This window comes from Mercenaria mercenaria, chromosome 17, assembly GCF_021730395.1.
Source record: "Mercenaria mercenaria strain notata chromosome 17, MADL_Memer_1, whole genome shotgun sequence".
Lineage (NCBI taxonomy): Eukaryota > Metazoa > Mollusca > Bivalvia > Venerida > Veneridae > Mercenaria > Mercenaria mercenaria.
In genome coordinates this window covers 26,725,666-26,747,236 of record NC_069377.1, presented here as the reverse complement: position 1 = coordinate 26,747,236, position 21,571 = coordinate 26,725,666, and the positions used below count along the sequence as shown (strand labels likewise).

The 21,571-nt window shown below is 34.3% G+C and overlaps 1 protein-coding gene across 1 annotated transcript; it reads left to right on the top strand.

The window, feature by feature from the left end:
* The first annotated feature begins 1,597 nt into the window (after window positions 1–1,597).
* Window positions 1,598–20,326, top strand: LOC128549935 (uncharacterized). Its single transcript, XM_053527723.1, has 11 exons — window positions 1,598–2,152; window positions 3,874–4,066; window positions 7,177–7,446; window positions 8,771–8,859; window positions 9,074–9,186; window positions 10,057–10,219; window positions 11,390–11,495; window positions 12,183–12,282; window positions 13,041–13,134; window positions 13,607–13,757; window positions 20,047–20,326. The coding sequence occupies exons 1-11, from the start codon at window positions 2,050–2,052 to the stop codon at window positions 20,324–20,326; spliced, it is 1,662 nt and encodes a 553-aa protein (XP_053383698.1). The 5' UTR covers window positions 1,598–2,049.
* Window positions 20,327–21,571: the final 1,245 nt, after the last annotated feature.

The following is a 21,571-nucleotide window of genomic DNA, read 5'->3' as shown; positions in this document are numbered from 1 at the left end:
TCAAATTAGCCCCGCCTCAGGGGTCACATGGTTCATATAGACTTATATAGGGAAAAACTTAGAATATTCATGTCCATAACTTACATCATTCAAATTTGGACCACATGTATAGTTTTGAGTGGCAAGATGAACCTTGACGTGTGTTGACCTTGATCTTGACCTAGTGACCTACTTTCACATTTCTTTAGCTACAGCCTTCAAATTTGGACCACATGCATAGGTTTGTGTACTGAAACAAACTTTGACCTTGTTATTGACCTAGTGACCTACTTTCACATTTTTCAAGCTGCAGCCTTCAAATTTGAACCACATGCGTAAGTGAGCATATAATTTGTTCCTTATGCAATTACTAAATGCATCAAGGGGGGCATTTCGTGTTCGACGAGCTCTTGTTTAATATAGATCAATGAAAAAAAAACGTCAGTAAAATTATTATATTAAATTAATATATGTTTGACAGAAAATGACTGACATTGTCTGCAGTGAAAGCTTGATCTTCTAATGTTGTTCACATATTATTTTCAATACTCACTGCTCTAGAGGTGGCGATTCAGTAGTTAAAAGCAAATTGATGTTTAAATGGAAATTGATCTTATAAATCCCCTACTGATCTTTTAAGAGCCTTGAAATGGAACAAGAGTTTCTGGTGACAGAGAAAATTATGGATAAGTTATAAAGTGTGACTACAGTTCTTTCAACTGATTTTGTGACGTAATAAATGTATTGATTTTAAGCAGTTAACTAATTTAGCCGTGCCTTGAGAAAATCAACATAGTGGCTTTGCAACCGGCATGGATCCAGACCTGCACCAGCCTGCGCATCCGCGCATTCTGGTCAGGTCCCGTGCTGTTCGCTAACAGTTTCTCTATTTCCAATAGGCTTTGAAAGCGAACAGCATGGATCCTGACCAGACTGCTAAGTATGCAGTAAAAATCTCTTTAATTTTAGGATTTGGAAAGTATGTGGTATACATACATTATGTTGAATCTTTTAAAATATCAATTTTTTGTTGTAATGGGAATAAAATAATGTGATTTTGATGATGTAAGTGCAAATTTGATTTTAAAAATACAAATTTTGTTACCTGTTCCATATTGGCTCTCATGCGACCACATCACCTTTGTTGAATATATAGTATATTGCAATCACTGAAATTGAATAATATTTTTCACATTCAATATTGACTGTCATAAAACTTGCAAAACAGCCAGTTAATATACCTATAATATAACAGTCATTCAAAGTTGCTGTGAAGGTGACATACCTATCTCTACAGCAGTCAACGCCTGAGATTAAAGGTCGCTTAATATATTGATTAAATGTGTACATCACATTATTAGTCAAGCTAATGGAATATGTTTCCACTTGATTGTAAAGTACTATGAGACATAATATGTACGTATGAGACAAAAAAAAATGGTAGTGAAAAAATGGTTATTCTGAAACAACTTTAAATGAAATTGGGTAACTTCTAATTAACTTAAGGAAAGAAAACCAATGCAACTCTTAAACAAGAAGAATGTTTTAAAAAGATATTTTCTGTAGGTTGTGACTTTTTTTGTGATCCATCTCAAAAGCTGTGTTTGGAATAAATTGCAAAGGATTTACAATTAATTGACAGTTTCGACAACAAAGCTGCAAAAATATTTACAGATCGAAATATTCTATGGATATTACGAACATTTTAAATGCATGCAAACGTTTTTGTTGAGTATAATGTTTAAAGATAAGTACTATAATTGTCTTAAAATTAAAGAAAATATAAACATTGTGGAAATTACCAAAGTGAAACCTTAAATTCCATTATTTATGGTATAATGTTAGATACTGTAAAAACATAGGGACCTCAGATAAATTGCAAGATATTACATCCTTAGCAGCAAAAGTGATTTTAGTAGATCTATGGATAAAAAGAGGTTGAGTCTCACTGTGGAATTACTTTACTGTATGGATATGTAGAAAATACAGTTGTGCTAAAGAAGCATGTGTGGATGTGTGTGGCTGTATTGAATATATGGTAATGTTGATAAAGTAGAATTTGTGCTCAGTATGGAATGCATGACAGTATACAAGGTGGACTTAGAGAGAAAACATGTCCGCTTTCAGTCCCCGACAAACCAACTCGATGTTTCAAAAGATAAGCAAAAGCAAGGTATAAAAAATGTTGTGAATATTTAAAGGCAAAAATGTACTAGTTGTTACACTGAATTTTGATTTTTAGGCATTTTTATCAGTAAGTTCTCAAACCTTTATGTTAAGAAGACCTTGAATTTGTTGTCACCCTTGTGTTGGCATGATCAGCGTCTGCTTTACAGAGGTATTCATATAAGCAGATCTGTCTAAAATTACTTGGCCTACAGTTTTCAGACTTCATACATGTCTTTAATATCATGTGATGACCTAACAGAAGAAGTAACATATCTCTAGCTTTAATTTGTTAAAACTATGCCCTTTTTAACAAAGACATTTTAAGAAAATTTTGCATGTAAGCAGTTTTCACAGAACTGTTGTACTGAAGAATGCTTTCAAACTTTTTTTGCATCATTAAAATTAATGACTACTCGTCATTTTAATTTTTCTTAAGTTTACAGATATTGCCCAAAATTGTGCTAAATCATTGTATAGGTGGAAGAGTTAGAATAGCAGAGACTGTGCTGTCATTTTACAAGTCTTGTTTCAATTGAATTGACTACAAATTGTCCATCATTGCCAAACCAAAATTACAACACCATTGCTTAGCAATTAGGTATACTGGAAGCTAAGCTGCTTGATATGTGTGTTAAAGAAGTGTGAGTTTTAGTGCCATATTATGTAAGATGCTGGGTACACTGGTGGTTAATAAACTCTGCAGGGATTATGACATTGCATGATATGCCTTAAATTATAATTTCTATATACAGTGGAAACTTGGTATCTCGAATTTCAAGGGACCATGCTTTTATTTCGAGATAACCAAAATTCGAGTTATGAGGAGGGATGTATATGGACGAAATGATGGAAAAAGTTGGTTAAGTTACGAAAAGATTTATCAAGAAATGAAAACTGTTTCCTTGATGCCGTGTATACGCTCTGGGCACTTTACGCGTACACGATTCTGTACAGTTTGTGTTTATCAAAGTTTTCAGTTTTTCGAAGAATAAAAATGATACTAACCTCAAATGTTTTTTGAGGCAAGTTTCCTTTTCGTACCACGTTTCTCTCCCGGAGGATTGATAGCATTTCGATCTGACATTTTGAACGAATGATGCTTTCCCCAAAGAAGTTTTTTTTTTTTACAGTCTCATCGAGATTACCTCTAATTAATCCTTATTAAAGATCCCAACTGTTCAAACGAATGAATTCATTTAGTTTAAATTAAAAGCAGTTTTCATAACGTTTCAAAAACAAATGATCGCTGATTAAGAAATCTAGTGTTTACATCAAACAATTATCATTATGGCACGTGCAAACAAGTATGACATCATCTCACTTTGATAATGGCCGTACCTTTGATATGTCGGCATCACGGCTTTCTGGTTAGGCAATAAACATGAACATGTGTTAAACACCAACCACATTCACAATGAGATGTCTGAAATTTTATCGCATATTTTTCTCACTTCGACTTACCGAGTTTACAATGCACTTGAAATTTATTGACGGGACTGAAAATCCCTTTTGACATATCCGGAATCTCGATAAGTCAAATTTTGACGTAACCGGAGTTGAAGTACATATGTAAAGAAGGAAATTTGACGGGACTTGAAAATTTCTTCGACTTAAGCGGAATTTTGAGGTAAGCGAGTTTGAGATACCGAGTATCGACTGTATATAGAAGAGGTGAAATATGAAGGACTTGTTTCTGTTTTCAAAATTTGTTTATTTAAATTACAGATCCTGCAATGTCGACAGTACGCTGGGCGGAGAGTAGGCAGGGGAGGAAATTGGTGACAACCACACAGCAGATTAATCTGAAGAACCAAACACATGGTGGTCCTGGAGGCCTTGTCAGTTATGAGGACCTTCTGATTGCGCAATACCTTGATGAATTGAGGAACTCCAAGAAAACCAGACAAACTCGTGAAGAGTAAGTATTTCTGGAGACTGTCATATCTTCACATCTCATTTACTGTAAAATCCCTTAAATTTGTGGGCATAGAATTTTGCGGTTTTTGCAAAAAGAGCTGTTCCATTGTAATATAGATAAAATATATAGGAATTTTATTTGTTTATCAAGTTTATTTCTTTGATTTATATGACTTCAAAGTCAATGAAAAGTAGTCCAGACTTTCCAGTATGTAACAATTTGATTTGTAGTTAATGATGCGAAGAATTAGCAATTCAGAGCTGATTATACATGCTTAATATTAAGTAGTTTTGAGTTCATTTGCAGCCAAGCTCATGATTATAAGCAAAATTAAATCAGTTGCTAATACATACCATATCTACAGTATCTTGTTTTTCAAAAAGTTTGGGGTGGAGAGAAATTTGTCTTAGCTGAATTGTTTTGAAACTCTAAGTGTACGTTGTTTTATTGCAATATTAGACAACAGAATTGCTGCTGTTTAACCTACTTTATGTTGCTTTATGGGTTAATGTCACTGTCTCTGAATGCCTTTCACTGCTGTTAGGTCAAAACCTTGCTTGGGGTGTAAAATTCATACATGCGAAGACGCCATCTTAAGCTGGCTGTAACCCAGCATCTTGGGTCTTCTTCGACCATGATAAAGTGGAAAGTCACCATATGATCTACAGTTGTGTGCAGGTGACATTAAACCCAGCAACATTGTTTGATGTTTTTGATTATATATTTTAGAAGAGTTTTTACCTTTTACCTATTTCTCTGAAAATGACAGCATTTTAAGTAGAGGTTTTACCTTTAACCTATTTCTCTAAAATTTACAGCATTTTAGTAGAGATTTTACCTTTTATCTATTACTGTAAAGTGGATAACAGTTTAGTTGTTTTTAGCTCGACTATTCGAAGAAAAGGTGAGCTATCCTACTCGCCCCAGCTTCGGCGTGAGCGTTAGCGTGAGCATGAGCCTCACACAAATGTTAAAGTTTGCATACCACCCCAAATATTTTCAAAGTCCATTGAGATATTGCTTTCATATTTTGCATACTTTTTTACCATCATGACTCCAGTCTGTAAAAAGGAGGAGGCAACTCTGTCAAGCATTTTGACTGAATTATGGCCCCTTTTCAACTTAGAATAAATGTTAAAGTTTGCGTACCACCCCAAATATTTTCAAAGTCCATTGAGATATTGCTTTCATATTTTGCATACTTGTTTACCATCATGACCCCAGTCTGTAAACAGGAGCAGACAACTCTATCAAGCATTTTGACTGAATTATAGCCCCTTTTTGACTTATACTTATTGTAATGTTAAAGTTTTACTCATAGCTTATATTATACTATCAAGCACTGAGAATAGGTGAGCGCGCTGTCAACTGACAGCTTTTACCTTTTACCTAAGAGTTTTTACCTTTTACTTATTTCTGTAAAATTGACTGCATTTTAGTAGATTTTTTGCCATTTACCTACTTCTGTAAAATTGGCTGCATTTTAGTAGAGCCTTTTACCTATTTCTGTAAAACTGACAGCATTTTAGTAGAGTTTTTACCTTTTACCCATTTCTGTAAAATTGACAGCATTTTAACGGTAGTAGAGTTTTTACCTTTCAGCTGTTTCTGTGATACTTTGCAAAATAGCTTGTAAACTTATTAACCCTTTATGCAAATATGACTGTTTTGTCATTGCTTTTGAACTATTCTGTTTATAATTTGCACTGTGGTTGGGAAACTTGTTTCTGTCTTTTATGCATTTAAAATCACCTTTAAACATTTTTTCCTTGTCTATTATGAAGGGATTTATTTTTAGTAATAAGATTAGCTTGAGTGCAGTTTTGAAAAGCTAGACCTTATTAATATTGTATATTTACCTGTCTCAGTTACTTTGTCTGTAAATAATAGAATGAAGGCTATAATGTACAAAATGTACAATGTAAACACTTCACACGGTTTGTATAATGAATCACCTGGCAAAAAAACTTTAAATATATACAAGATGATGTCTGTTTAGATCAAATACTGTAACATAATATCTGCGTGGGACTACTTTTTGTGGATTTCATTGTGTATGAATTTATGAAATTCAATCCTAAAGAACTAATCTAATGCTCTTTCATTTCATTGTCAAATATTGGAATCTACAAATTCATATGTAAATGAAATAGCCGTTTTGACCAGAATCACAAAATTTTGTGCCCACCAAAATTAAATAATTTTTTCTGTAAACATAATAAACTTTATTCATTCTGACTTACTTACTTTTAAAATATGGCTGCCTGAGCTAAATATAGAAAGTTCTTCAAACTATTGGTTTGACTTTGAAATGTTCCTTGTTTGACCCTCTACTTTAGTTGTTGAAATTCTCTGAATTTGCCAAAAATCATTGCTTCAGGCCCCAATTTCACAAAAAAACTTAAGTAATTGCTTAGCTAAGTCTGTTATTTCAAGTGCTTATTTTTGCCCTTTATGCATCTTCAATGTTGACTTTTTCATCTATATCAGAACCGTATATGTCTATTTCATACATCAAAAGACATCAATTCTGAATTTAAAAGTAAGTGAAGAATCGAAATAAGAAATATACTTAAGCAAATACTTAAGTTCGTTTTATTGTGCTTAAATAGAAAATTAATATCATATTTGCTTGACTAAAATAAGTACTGCAGACAAATTATACTAACCACAGTATAATTTAGCTATAAATACATTGTTATAGAAAAAATCTACATTAATTTAAATAACAATTACTTAAGCAATAGCACAATTTAAAAATAACAGACTTAACTAAGTAATTACTTAAGTTTTTTTCATGAAATTGGGGCCTGGTGAGTTTATTGGGAGGTGGTTGGTGTGTGTGAGGGGTGGGTGGGGGAAGGGAGGGTGGAAATTTTTTCATTATTGCACTATGGCACTATAGAAAATCTTTTCAAAGTAATTTGGCAAAACATTTCTTAGATGAGTCTCTACCAAAATGGTTACCAGTTTGAGCTGCAAAACTCTGTGATTGATTTAGGGCCATGATTGCCCTCTTGTTCTACATTTTGTTGCATGGTTTTCTGCTACCAAAATCCATGAAAGTCATTCTCCCATGAAAACTAATGATTTTATAATTGTATTTTCAGAAGCCCAAAACCATCACCCTACACACAAAAACTGCCCCATTCTGACTACACATACAAATACCGTACCAGACGTCCAGTGTCTGCCTCAAACGCAACTTCTTCAGGAAAACCAAAAATTGACGCAAAGTTCATTGCCGACCCAAGTTTATGGGATCCTGCCACCCCTAGGAACAACAATGAGGAAGGTCCAGAAATGTACCAAGTGATTGTAACAGAGAAAAGCTTGAAATCTCGACAGAGACCAGCTAGTGCACCTGTAAAAAGAAATAAGTAAGTGTTTTCATACAGTCTCACCTTATAGCTCGTCTAATGCATCTACGAAAGCCAACAAGGTGTTTTTGTCATTTGATTTTCGGCATTAGTTAAAAGTTTTGTTTAGGCCCTTTGTTTCTAGAAAACTGTGATTTTAATGAGCTATAGCTTTGAAACTTTGTGCACTTGTTTGAGAAAGAAGATCTATAAGAACCACTACTATCACTTAAATTTTGATAAAATTTTTGCCCTTTTATATATTCAAGAAAAAATATGTTTAATGCTTACAAAAGCATAACAGTTTACAGGGTTTTTTTCGGCCGTTTTTATAGCCGTTATTGGGCTATATTCCCAATGCCAAAAAGTATGCATTTTTCCCAAAACTAGTGCAAAAATTCCCAATCTACATTCTGAAAATTTTTTTATCAAAATTGCACAAACATTGACCAAATTATGGACAATTTTGTAATGGTAGTATATCTTAAAGAGATTGTACAATGTGAAACAAGTGTATGGGAAAGTACTTAAACACATCCTTACTATATCCAATGGGACTAAATATTTCCCAGTATGGAACATTTATGCGTCAAAATTCCCAATATTGGGGGTATAGGCTATGTTCCCAAAACAGGAAGAAAAAACCCTGGTTTACTGTCTTGCATATCTATTTTGCCTCATGTAAGTTACCAACAGATTTAACATAGCCACACATAGGCAGTGCACTTATTTACAAAAAATACAGTACTGTAGTATTTATAAGTATGGAATTAAACAGAAAAAGGTACAATTTCAAGCAAAATTGGAAGTAATTGTATTAGAGGGTTTCAAAAAACTAAATATGAGTCATTTATCCACAACATGTGATTGAAATTCATGATGAACATCAACTGCTTGTTTTGCTGTATGAAATATTTATGTGATTACCATTTTACAACGTAACATTTCATTAAAATTCTAATGCAAACAATTTTATTGGCTTTTTATTTATTTCTTATTTATATTTATTTACGTTTGTGTTAAACATGTACATAAATGTTTTATTTTCCCGTTTTTACCATATTTACCTGTCAATTTTAAGGCGGTCCTAATTCTTTAAGACATGTTCTGTTAATTACTTCAAAATAGGCAGTTTTATAAATACTTAAGGTGAATGACATTGACTCTCTTATAAGACGAGGCAACACATTGGATCTGATTTTTTAAGAGATCTTGTCTTATAGGTGAGTAAATACGGTACAAGTAACAGAACCTGGATAAATGTATGTCACAGGAAAGACGACTTAATTTAGTGTGCAGTATCATAATGTAGTATGTTCAGTATCGATTTATTTTCTTATTTCAGATTAAATCGACCAACAAGTGCTGCATCAACATTATCATACTATGGAAGATCCAGACCATTCTCTGGCAGGTCATCCACATACTATGGAGGTACTCTTCATACTGTGATATGCACATAATGATAATGAACTTAATACTGAAGAACCATTTAATTTCTGAGGTGTAAAATTTTGTAGTTGCTGCAATACCGACTATTTCATATAGGGACATAAATTTAGATTTCAAGTTTTTAATATAGAATCAAGGGGAAAGGCCAAGGTTCACTTTTGCTTAAAAATGGTCTTTCCGGACGTTATATTTTCAGGACGAAAGATAAAATCACAGTACAAAAAACAGCCACATACAATACGAGTGACAGCATTTAGAAATGGAACTAGAGAACCGTTCATTAGACTGGCAGCACCAAGCATGAAAATGGTAAACTAATTCTTACTGTAATATAATTTAAAGATGTTCACGTAACGAGTGAATTGTGTGGATTCTCATGTTTTCTACTTTTTATAGTGAATTTCATACGTATCACTGGGGTGAGTGCCGGTCATTCTTAGAAATTGATTGATTCCAAGAGATGTTATACGAGGAGAACTAATTTATACATAATAGAAAATTTCTTGATTTTTCTATAACTGAAATCTTTGTGATTGCTTACTTCGAATCACTTGGCCTTCACCTCTGTAGATTTGATTTGGGTTTAGCGTTGTTTCGTGTGAGGAAGCCATCCTGTCGGCTTATGGAAGGCCAATGATTCAACCCTGAGATTATTGCCCAAGCCTGAAATAATGCCCTGAGTAGCAAGTGAGGTCCCCTTTCAGGATATATTTGACCTGAATTGTGTTGGTGTAGCTTTAAATCCAATGAAACAAACTGATGCTGCATTTCTTGCTCAGTGTATACTGTAAAATCACTTCATTTTGTTTGCATGAAATTTTGCAATATTTGTCATGGGAGTTGTGCATTTAATGGATTATTCGATGGATTAGTGCCAGAAGGTAGTAAGTGCTTTCTCTGTTTATATGTACTTAGGACATTCTTGCTCTGACACTTAAAAATTTTTCATCTTTTGAACATCCCCATCCAGTATATTAGAATTTTGTTGATTTGTTGAGGTTTGATTTCATGGATTGACTGAGCAAAGAAATCCACAAAATAAGTCCCCCATGAATATTGCTGATATCATTGTATGTATGTATTATTTCACTGATGCATGTATGTTTAAATTCACTACAGCAAAATCCATGTGAAAGGTTTGTTTCTAGCATTACTTAGCACCATTTATTTTGTTTGCAGTTGTTAGAATTCTGTACAGACAAGTTGAATTTACCGTTTGCTGCACGACGGGTGTTTCTGGAGGACGGTATTGAAGTGTTTACTGAGAAAGATATCCCTATAGATTCTGAAGTGTACATTTCAACTGGAGAAAATTATAAAGATCCTTACGCAACTACTAAAAGTGAGTTTGATTTTATTTAAGTAGTAACTTAGGAAATACCGCATTTCACTAATTCATGTCTATTATAATACTGGGAAATCGAATATGATATTATTTTTTACATGACTCTTTCTAAGGTAAGTCTCTGTGTTGACAAACTAACACAGTACTTTTACAAACTGAACATAGGATAATGTTCACGGTGGTTGTATTATAAGGGTGAAATCATTTAATTTCATGGGCATAGTAAAAACAAATCTTTAGTTGAGACATGATTTTAGGGATTTTTAGGGTTTAAAAGAAAAAATTGCTTGTTTGTCAGGATTTAATTTCAGGGATTGATGTACTCACAAATTGCAGGAAAATAAGTCCCCCAGGAACAAACATGATTTTACAGTATATTAGCTAATTAGCAGTAGGTGAATTAAAAATGTTCATGAATATTAAGAATGGTATAAATAACTACAAAGTGCATACTCCCTAACATATGTCTGTTTACAGTCTAAGCCTAAAAGAAATGTGTGACAGAAAAATTACCCAATCGCCTGTTAAATTATAGTTTGAAATGATGAATGGCTAACTAAACCTAAACACAACCATCCATCCTTTTGAGACCAGTCTGATACTTGAAGTCTGTTCCCCAAGGGAGCGCTTAATGAATATCTCATCCAAAGCAAATATGATTTGGATCATTAAATTGTTTCTTCTAGCTTTATTGATAAAAATTGCTTATTACCCTCCACTGGGAATAAATCCATCAACATGTTAATCTTACTTCACTGCTCATACATAATCCTGCTATGTGACCTGAACTATGGGGGTCCTTTATTATAAGACCCTGTCCCTTTCAAATGTTACCATTCGTAACAAACATTCAAGGCGTTGTACTTCTATTGAAACTGAGTACTTGTATATGAAATTCTGCTGGGATAAGCTTTTTTCTGAGGGTTTTTCAAATTCCAGAAATGAAATTAAAGCTTAACCATTGGGTTGGTTCCCTAAACACATTAAACATACAGTACTGTATTGTTATACTAATGTAAATCATAAATGAAATACTGCATTTAAGATGACTTGCATTCCTGTTTTCTTTTCTTGCACTAAACAGAAGTTGAGTTAAAAATCAAAATCAATGTATAAAATATAATTTACGTACTTCCATGCAGAAAATCTGAGTTTTATTCCTTTCAGGAAACATAATATTGCACAATGGGGCTAAATGGACTCTAACTGGGGTCATGTTACCAGAAGAGGGGAAAAAGAAAATATCCAAACCAAGATTGTCTAAGAGAATGAAGTAAGTTGTGAGATTTTATATCTGGTATTGTCCACTTTTGTATTTTCAGTCACATTTTGCTTGGGTCCATTAAAGTCAGAATAATCTTAGTCTTGCTCTGTTTTTATATTGTCTTAAGGATTTTATAAGCCTGCCTGGTGGGCTAAATAGAAAGCGCACAAATCAACCCATCAAATGCTGTATGTTTGACTCCTTTGCAAGGCATATGTTATCATTGTTAATTGATTGAGGACATTATGCCAAAGGTAAATTGTCCTCCACCAATGATGCATGTAAGGAAGTTGTCAGTTTTATGCAGATGATAGCCCGCTGGTGAAAAAGGAGCCGAGTGCGTAAGTCTTCCCTGCCAGTACACAGCCTCTCTGCAGACAAGCCCTTTTGCAGTGCCTCCGAGTTGGCGCCACACGGTAACTGAGCACCTTGCGGCCTCAGGCAGAACTGCAGGGGACTCGGAGGAGGTCTGCCCCCAGACATGTGGCATGCCAGGCCCACTGGTGTGTGGACACGCCCTGATGCCTATGAACAGACCCCAGGTTTACACTCTGCCATATAAAGATTAAATACTTTTGAAAAGGACATTAAGACCAACAGAGGAAATAAGAAAGATTTTATGAATACTGGTACATATTGTTTCATATTATTTAATTTAAGAAAATTAAGATAATTTATGTAAATTTCTTATTTCAGGAAACTTGCTGAGGTGAAGCGTGTACGTATTATTGTATATAGAAACGGTAAATGTACGGAACCAGTGGAAGTTGTTGCCGATCTTTCAAAACTCGAGGAGGTGAATAATTGTTTAATTTTTCAAAGTAAAATTTGGTTTAAGTATTGTTAGATACTGTATAAACCTATGTAAATGCTATTATCTCATATAAATGCTCCAACCCCAGTTCATTTGAAGTAATGATGGAGTTATAGTTTATACAAACTTCAAATTGAAAAAAAAGAACTTTGCACCAAAATAGGAAAAAGGACTTTTTGCTTTGACCTTTTGCCAAATTTAAGGCTTTTGGCTGTTTGTTCAGGAGTAAGTGGTAGGCATTTGATTTGATTACTAGTGTAAATGCTGAAAAAAATAAAATTATTTTTATTTTGTAGAGGACTCATTTTCATGGATTCTGTGGTTGGGTTCATTCACGAAATTTAATCCCAACAAGCAAACAAAATTTCTTTAAAAGATGAAATCTATGAATTCTGATCTGATACACCTCTTAAATCCTGAAAGGTATAAGTTAAATTTAAATCTGAAAGCCGTGTCCAAGGTTATAAAACTGAATTTTGAGACCAGTCACTGCAGAATGCTGGCATGCCATTGGTTAAAGTTTTAGAATTGAATCAGCCAATCAAATGCCAGAGATTTGAGACTGGTTCCCAAACTCATTTTTAAAATCTTGAGCCCTAAATTTTGTCAGAGCAGTTTAGTAAAGTTTTATTTCAGATACTTCTTTTATTATTTGGAGTGTTTTTGCAACTTTTTAGTGCTTTTGTCGGCAGTTTTTGGAGCTTCTTTTTTCACAACTTTTTAGTGTTTCTGTTTTTCAGTTTTTGGTAGCCTGTACAGCTAAACTAGATCTAAGAAGTCATGCAAGGATTTTGTACGACTGGGAAGGGAATGAAATCACATCACTTGCAGAAAGTAAATATTCTTTTTTTTTCAGTTTATTTGATCTCGAAGATGCTTTTATGTTTTTGCAAAAAAGATAACATAAAGGATAAAATATTTTTAGAAACATTTTTTGCGAGTTAATTATATAGGCCTGTATAATCTATGAATAATTGCTACATGTAGTGGAATTAAACACGTAAAGTAAAAGAAATTCCTTGTTTATGTGTAAATTTCATTTCGGGCATGTGAAATAATCTAAATGGGTGTCATGGCATTAAAAAATACATTACTATTGATAAGTTTTAATGTTACTAAGCCCATAAAACAGATGTGGATCATTTATAAAATTTTAATGTTTATGTGTTTGCAATAAAAAAAAACTGCTAGCTTTGCATTGAGAAATACATGGTCATTCTTTTGCAGTGTTTTGCAATATTTCCATTTTAAAACTCCAGCATATTATTGCATATAAAAATCTATTTATCTATAAATATTATTTCAGCACCAATTTTAGATGATTGTCTGCAGTCAGGGGGTACCTACGTATTGGGACCTGTGTGGGTGTCCACTGGCGAAGGCTTCAGTCCGTCAGGCACTAGGGATTTCCTAATCACCATCAGGGAGGTCATTAAGAATATGCAAAATATAATACTGTGTGATGTTTCATATACATTTCTCTTCCATATAAATGTTAAGATAGTTTAAATAAACTTGTAATCTAGTACAAATGTTGTTATCTACTTGTACGGTAGTGGTAAACAAAAACACTGATAAATGCCTTAGATATTGATAATATTTTGGGTTGTATATATAAATAGACATATATTTGACATAGTTTAACCATGTTTGGTTTTTACACAATGATTTCTTTTACATTTGTAAAATATGCAATTTGACCTAGTTGATACCTTTAATTCGTCAATTATAAATACTGCTGAAATAACTGGGCCTCCGTGGCCAAGTGGTTAAGGTCGCTGACTTCAAATCACTTGCTCCTCATCGATGTTGGTTCGAGCCTCACTCGGAGCGTTGAATTCTTCATGTGAGGAAGCCATCCAGCTGGCTTACAGAAGGCCCGTGGTTCTACCCAGGTGCCCGCTCGTGATGAAATAATGCACGAAGGGGCACCTGGGGTCTTCCTCCAACATCAATGCTGGAATGTCACCATATGACCTATAATTGTGTCGGTGCGATGTTAAACTCAACAAAATAAATAAACGACTGAATTAAAGTTTTGTGAGCGAAGCTAAAATTTACTAAGATTACTGATGTCTCACTTTTAGGGAGTGTAGGACAAACGCCTCCAACTCTATCATCCTCATCGGGAAAGAAATCCCCAATGCTCAAATTGACCAAAGCGGACACAGTCCTATATTTGGTTAAATAAACTCATTTAAATTTGAAATAATTCAACAGAAATAAATATGTTATAATCTTGATATTTATCAATTTTCAAACAGAATGAATTGAAAATGTGGATAAAACTGAAATATACAAAAGGGGAGTTTGTCCGGCTTTATAGAATTAGGTGTGAATTTGTCCGGGAGTCGATTTTGTCCACGTTCCAGGTTTTAGCCATCAAAACTGTATGGTTGTCGGATTTTAGGCCTGCGTGCTGGCTGAGCCCCCTCGCCCTGGAACTTCGTGTTTGTTGGTTTTGTAAAAACACAGATGCAACACTGCTATGTTATAAAAGGATTTCATACTAACAAACGTAGCTAGTTATCCAAATAACTGTTACTCATCCAACTTCTGGCTTGTAGTTCGCATCGATAAGGCATTAATTGGAGTGTAATAATCAACCCTTTCAAAATTGTAATGTTTTCACTATATTAACATATGTTGTAAATATTTGAATGAGAAAATGTGTTTGTATGTAATTACTGTGCTTTCTTATGATATGCATTTTCAATGTTTGTACATAAAGTTTATTAAAAAGATTATATAAAGTTAAGCATATTTACTCATAAAAGTACCATAAAAGTACTCATTAAATCTACTAGAAAAAAATGGCCTTATATAAAGTGGTAAAATGGGATCTATTGAAAAATGACCGAATAATTTGACATATCATATACACTTTGAAAAACAAATATTTGTAATTAAGGTCTCAACCGTCACCCCCATTCCCCCCCCCCCCCCCCCCCCCCCACACACACACACACACACCACCACCACCACCCTATTAAAATGTATGTCTCCCTTTTTATAAGTTGTTCAAAATATATATGTACCAATAAACTAAGTTACTAATAAACTTATGTTTTGTATCTTTATTTAAACAGGTTGTTATCAAAACAGGTCTAATATTTTAAAGATACTGTAATACTGAAATGACAATCCTTCAATTAGAGAGGTAAAATGAAAATTTTATTTTTGTATATTTTGAGGCAATTTTTTAAGCTCTCTTATAGTGATGTAATGGTTCAATAAAGTTTTAAATTTTCACACTTTAAAGACCTTTTTTTTAAAAAAGTTGCACTGATTAGAAATCTTAAACTTTATATTTTGACATTGATGTTTACACATTTGGCCCATTTACTAACCAGAAGGCATAATATATAGAAATGGAAAAATATATTAAGATAATTATGTAAAATAGATAATAAATACTTCTTTGTAACAGCCATGTTTTGTGTTAACAGTAATTAATATGTACCGGCAGGGGAGGAAATTTCTGCGTGAACTTTGATTAGCTTGAAGTGCATCATTTTTGTCAATTTCATTTGCTACAGTACCTATGAAAATCAGACATTTTTGTATTATGATTAAGTTTTCTATTGAAACGACACATTCTTTGAGTATAACTGAGTTTTACACAAACTAGTATAATGCTTAATTCACCGCATTAAGGCTGTCTTCGTTTGTTTACATATCATAGTATGCTACTTCGGCATCCTTCGGACATCACAGAAAATTGCTTTTCCATAACAACTGGAGAATGCCGAAATTTTACTGGATAATACGTATTTGTATGTGAATATATATTGCACATAAATGTTATTAAAATATATTCATGTATCTTTTCATCTTATCTCAATATAACGTTTGAATTTAAGAACAACACTGCCATAAGCTTTCTTTTGCAGAACTTTAAATTGTCATATCATGAGCTGTCAGTAAATTTAAACTCCTAGGTATGTGAGGTCTAATCTACTTACGTGTTGCATGATTTTTTTTCTTTGTTCGGATTTAACATCACAACGACACAATTATTGGTCATACTTTGACTTCCTAGCTTTTGTTGGTTGATGAAGACCCTGGGTGCCACTCTAGCAATATTTTAGACGTGTACGGCAACCGCCAGTAACCCAACTTGGTGGCTTCCTCACAAGAAAAAAAAACTACACCCAAAGTGAGGTTTCGAATCCACAGCGATGAGGGCAATTTCAATAACACCTCATCCTAGCATACAGGGACTTTTAACATCCTTGACCAACAAATGTTTTACTGGACTGAATATTTAAGATAGCCTTAGAATGCCTTTTTTACAAAGACTAATTTTTAAACCAAAATTTTAATGACCAGAACAACTTAAACAATAATGAGCATATAATACAAATACAAAGTAATACTAAACAAGAGCACCACAATGCTGAGCAATATACGCCGAAAGTTTGACCTTTTACCCTTAAGTGTGACTGAATGGTATATCAGATGATGACTGTTGAAGCCCAAAGAACAGGAACAACAAAGGGAAGAAATTTTTTTAAAAATCAATGTCCATAGATAAAGAAATATTCTAAGTCCACAAAAAGTCCTTACCAGGTACAGATATGTCAAAGTACACCTCAAATTGGAAGTACCATCAATATTGTACCATAGAAATGTGGTCTCGGTTCATCCCTACAACCAATAATAAGTTACAAAATAAGCTATTTATAGTATTATTTATCTATTTGGTTGGGTTTTACACAATTATATGTCATATGGCGACTTTCCAGCTTTGATGGTGAAGGAAGACCCAAGCAGTCCCTCCTTGCATTAATTCATCACGAGCAGGCACCTGACAGAACCACCGACCTTCCGTAAGCCAACTGGATGGCTTTTACACATGAAGAATTCAATGCCCCGAGTGAGGCTCGACCCACATCGATGAGGGGGAAGTGATTTGAAGTCAGCGGACTTGACCACTCGGCCACGGAAGCCTCATGCCATTATAGTAACATAAAAGTGAAGTAATTAAAAAAAAATGTTGTAAGTGAACCAAAAAGGGTTCTGCCAAATAAAAACAAGAACACCGCAATGCAGAGCAATATATACCTAAAACAAAGTCAAATTACTTTGAGCCCTAAGTATGTCCTTGACCCGAAGCAAGCCATTCAAATCGTTCTGCACGTCGTCTTGATGTGGTGAACATTTTTGCCAAGTTTCTTTGAAATCCTTCGAGCAGTTCAAGAGTTACAGGGAGGACACGAAACAAAGTCATATGACCTTTAAACCCTAAGTGTGACTTTGACCTTGAAGCGAGCCATTTGAAACATGCACTTTGCACGTCGACTCAATATGGTGAACATATGTGTCAAGTTTCTTCGAAATCCTTCAAGGGGCTCTAGAGTTACAGAACGGACACGAAATTGCTAATGGACGGAGGGATAGACAGACGGAAACCGGGAGTATAACATAATACGTCCCTTCGGGCGTATAACAATCTTCAGAATTTAACAATAGAAAGAACAAATAATTATAAATAATATATATATATAAATGCAAAAACGTATCGTAAACCAAGATGAAAAAAAAAAAAAAAAACTCAACTGTTCATTATTCTTTTACATATATATAGGAGTGTAGGACAAAACATTTCCATCTGAATTTTTACTGAGTGAACCCTTCCCATGAACGTCTCCCATGAATTTTCAATTTTGTTTTCAAAATGGAATTATTCTGTTAAATGTATGGGAGAGGTTTTGTTCTGCCTTGTGATACATCAAACAACGAAATATTTCAGAATATAAGATATATTTTTGTTTCGGTTAGGGCTGTCCGTAGATAACAGACTACGTCAAAACTGAGAGGCAGTCAAATGAGTCATTAAGTTATTGTTTACAGATGCAATAAACTTGTTACAGATATTGGACTGTAAAACGGTTAATCTGTACAATGTTTAATAAATTCAGGCTGGTTTTCTGATTAGACCGCAAACATTATAACAGCGGTCGCTTAATACGGGCTAAAGGAGCTTTGGCTTAATGGTAAAGGTGTCGGCCACTCGACCTGTAAAGCGTATGTTCGAACCCTGCAGTATTGACGGTAATGCCGGCGAATATAACACATGTACTGGTTTCCTGAATGCATTTTTATATTTGAGAGAACATTCTTTGTTAATACAATGTTTGGAGCTATTCTGATGTTATTAATCTATAGATAATATGAGGATTTTTTAAAATTCATAATAACTTATACATCATTCATGATTATACTTCATAAAAACAAGAGTTGGTTATCTGAAAATAAGAAAAGATCAGAACTGTAGATATTATTTGATGTTATTTTATATTTACTGTGCAGTTCTTCAAATGATAGAAATGTTGCCAGTCAATAATATATCAATTTCTGATAATATACTGAAATACGGCTTTCAATAGCTATAATTTTCATATTTTTTTGCAGAATTTTGACATTTGTACCCATCTATCAACAAATAAGAATTGAAAGATGTACACAATTATAATTATATGTAATTTGACTTTGTATTTAAAGAAACAAATAATAATTGTCATAGTTATAGATTATACGAATGCAATATATAAATTTCTATGACAGTTTAATTATTCTTCTATAATAAAAATATGTTCATTATATTTTGCGAGAGTAAAATCTCTTCACCCACAGCTCTTTATTTATTTGTTTTGTGTATTGTGTCATGATTTACATTGAATGTAGACTTAAAGTAAACTGCTTTCGACGACCGTTTCTTGTGTTACAAACTCGCTTAAGCGAGGGTTTGTGATGGTCATAGTCTAATTCCACACTTGACGGGATTTGAAACCTCCAACCCTCCCCGCTCTCCCCTCCCCCCCCCTTCCCCCCCCCAAAAAAAAAAAAAAAAAAAAAAGACGTTTATCAAATGGGCGAAAAATACACTAGTCGGTACCTCATCTCATAAAAACATCAAAGTAACATCAAAGATAGAAGTCGGGAAGATAATTCAAATGCATCGTATATGTACCTGTGCATAACCGCGGGACTTACAGACTTTAGATTAAGCTGGTTGATCAAAATTTGAAGTAGTATCTTGCTGAAATTTACAAATAAAATATTAAGACGAATGTTGGATATCTTTCCACGTATGTTTCTAGATTCGTTCAGTTAAATATTGAATGCATAGAATTGTTAAGACGATATACAGGAGTGCTTTTAGAAGCAAAACAATAAAAGTACACTTCTCTGTCGGGATAATATATAGGCAAAGTGGAATATTTGTTTTGTTTTGGTTTAACGCCGTTTTTTCAACAGCATTTCAGTTATGTAACGGCGGGCAGTTAACCTAACCTGTGTTCCTGGATTTTGTCTCCGCAAGTAACTGCCAACTTCCTGGAGGATTCAATGTTTTTATCAAATCGTCACGGAGAACATACTGTCAACCCGGGGATCGAACTCGCAGCTGAGATCCGTAGATCTGAGCTCTCCCTATTGAGATAAGCGGGCGGGTCAATGTGGAATATCATTTACATTTTGTTTATAATAATTTGATAAAACTGTATTCTATATTGACCTTATTTGAATGAAATGGTATTATATGGTTATCCATCATTCATGACGAAGCGAAACTAAAATCAACGCGATTTATGTGAGTTTCTGTTATTACTAATGCCTAATTCACATTTGACCCAGGCGCCGTGCGATAAATACGTCTACGATTTTCCTTGCGGCTTTGGAGGCATCGTTTCGGCGTATGTGTTCACATTATATACGAGCATCGTGCAATTTTTTGTACAGGTTCTCGGGGGAAGGCACTGACGCTGCGCGGAGATTATACGGAAATCGTGCAATTTCAATGCAGTTGCCGTGCAGTCTCCGCAAGCTTCCCACGGAAATTGTACGGCGCGAAAGAAGATACGAAGACGATGCAGCCGACATGAAGAATAATGAAAACTTGCTGGAGATGGCCAATGTATATAACCATCTGAAAAATGTTTTGCTCATGTCAGGGCTGCTGCACGGCAATGGTGTGGCCACCGTAGGCTTGCCGCGCGATGATTGCTCATTATCCGTGTGATAACACGGTTACTGCACGGGCAGCAAGCGGCAACCTTGCGGCAGCTGTGCGAGGGTCATACGAAGGTCCCACGAGTCTACAGTATCAGTACAATTTCTTTTGGCCACCATGTCCACGGAAAATCGTACGTTGCCTGTGCTGGGATTGTGCAATGCCACCTGCGACATGTCTACAGGCGATGGGCTTACGATTTTTTTAATTTTGTATAACTTTTCGCTAAACCAAATCGTAGAGGCTGCGGAGCCCGTGAATCCGTACAAAGATCGCACTGCCGCCTCCTGCCTCAGAACGGAGGCCGCACGAAAATGAGGATACAAGCAGTATACGGCCTTCGCAGACACTTCGCAGGGATTCGTCGTGCAAACAGTACTATTTTTACTTGGTTGTCATTTTTAAACAATACAAAACTTTACTTTCAGTCTAGAGAGGTATTGGATTGATAACTCAAAAAATTTAAGAAATAAAAAATGGGCCGTCTTTCATAAAACACGAACCAAACCCTTTACAGAATCTTCTGTAATGATAATCATTACCATCTTAAAAAGGATGTAAGTAAAAGATATGGTACAGTTCCGCTGGACTTAAACAAAAACTTATATTAATATCCATTATGATTCGTAGAAAGAAAATAAACTTACAAATATCATAATGATACAAAAGATATAGAGGGAGGACATATTGTAAGATTGAAATATCTTGTAGAGAGTGAACATTAGAATGATGCAATATTGTCATGGGTGGCATGACTGCGAGTGAAAATTTCAAATCTGCATTTCATGAGTGAAAGACACAGTGCTGCTAGAAGTTGTGTAAACTTGAAGGAAGACACGTGTTACATTGTGACAGGTTTCGTTATTAAAACATTAAATAAATTTATACAAGGCATCCAAACAAAAATGACCATGAATACAATTTAATATTGTTGTTTTTCAAAAGCTATAATTCAGAATATATTAAAGACAATTTGGAACATTTAATCGATTGATTAAAGACAATAGGCACACGAAGTAAAAAACTAAATATCATTACAAATCTCACTGCCTCCATATGTAAGTTCAAGGGCGATAGACTAGGTTGTCCTTTCAGGAAAATATCAAAAAGAGGTAGCGTTTTAGAAAACGTCTATGTATGTCAGAACTACATACGATTCGAAGACGTTGCTGAAGTAGATTACTGGGAGGGGAGAGAGTTCCTAACCATTCAGGCCCGATTATATTTGACCTTAGTTTCAAGCGTGATCAGCGA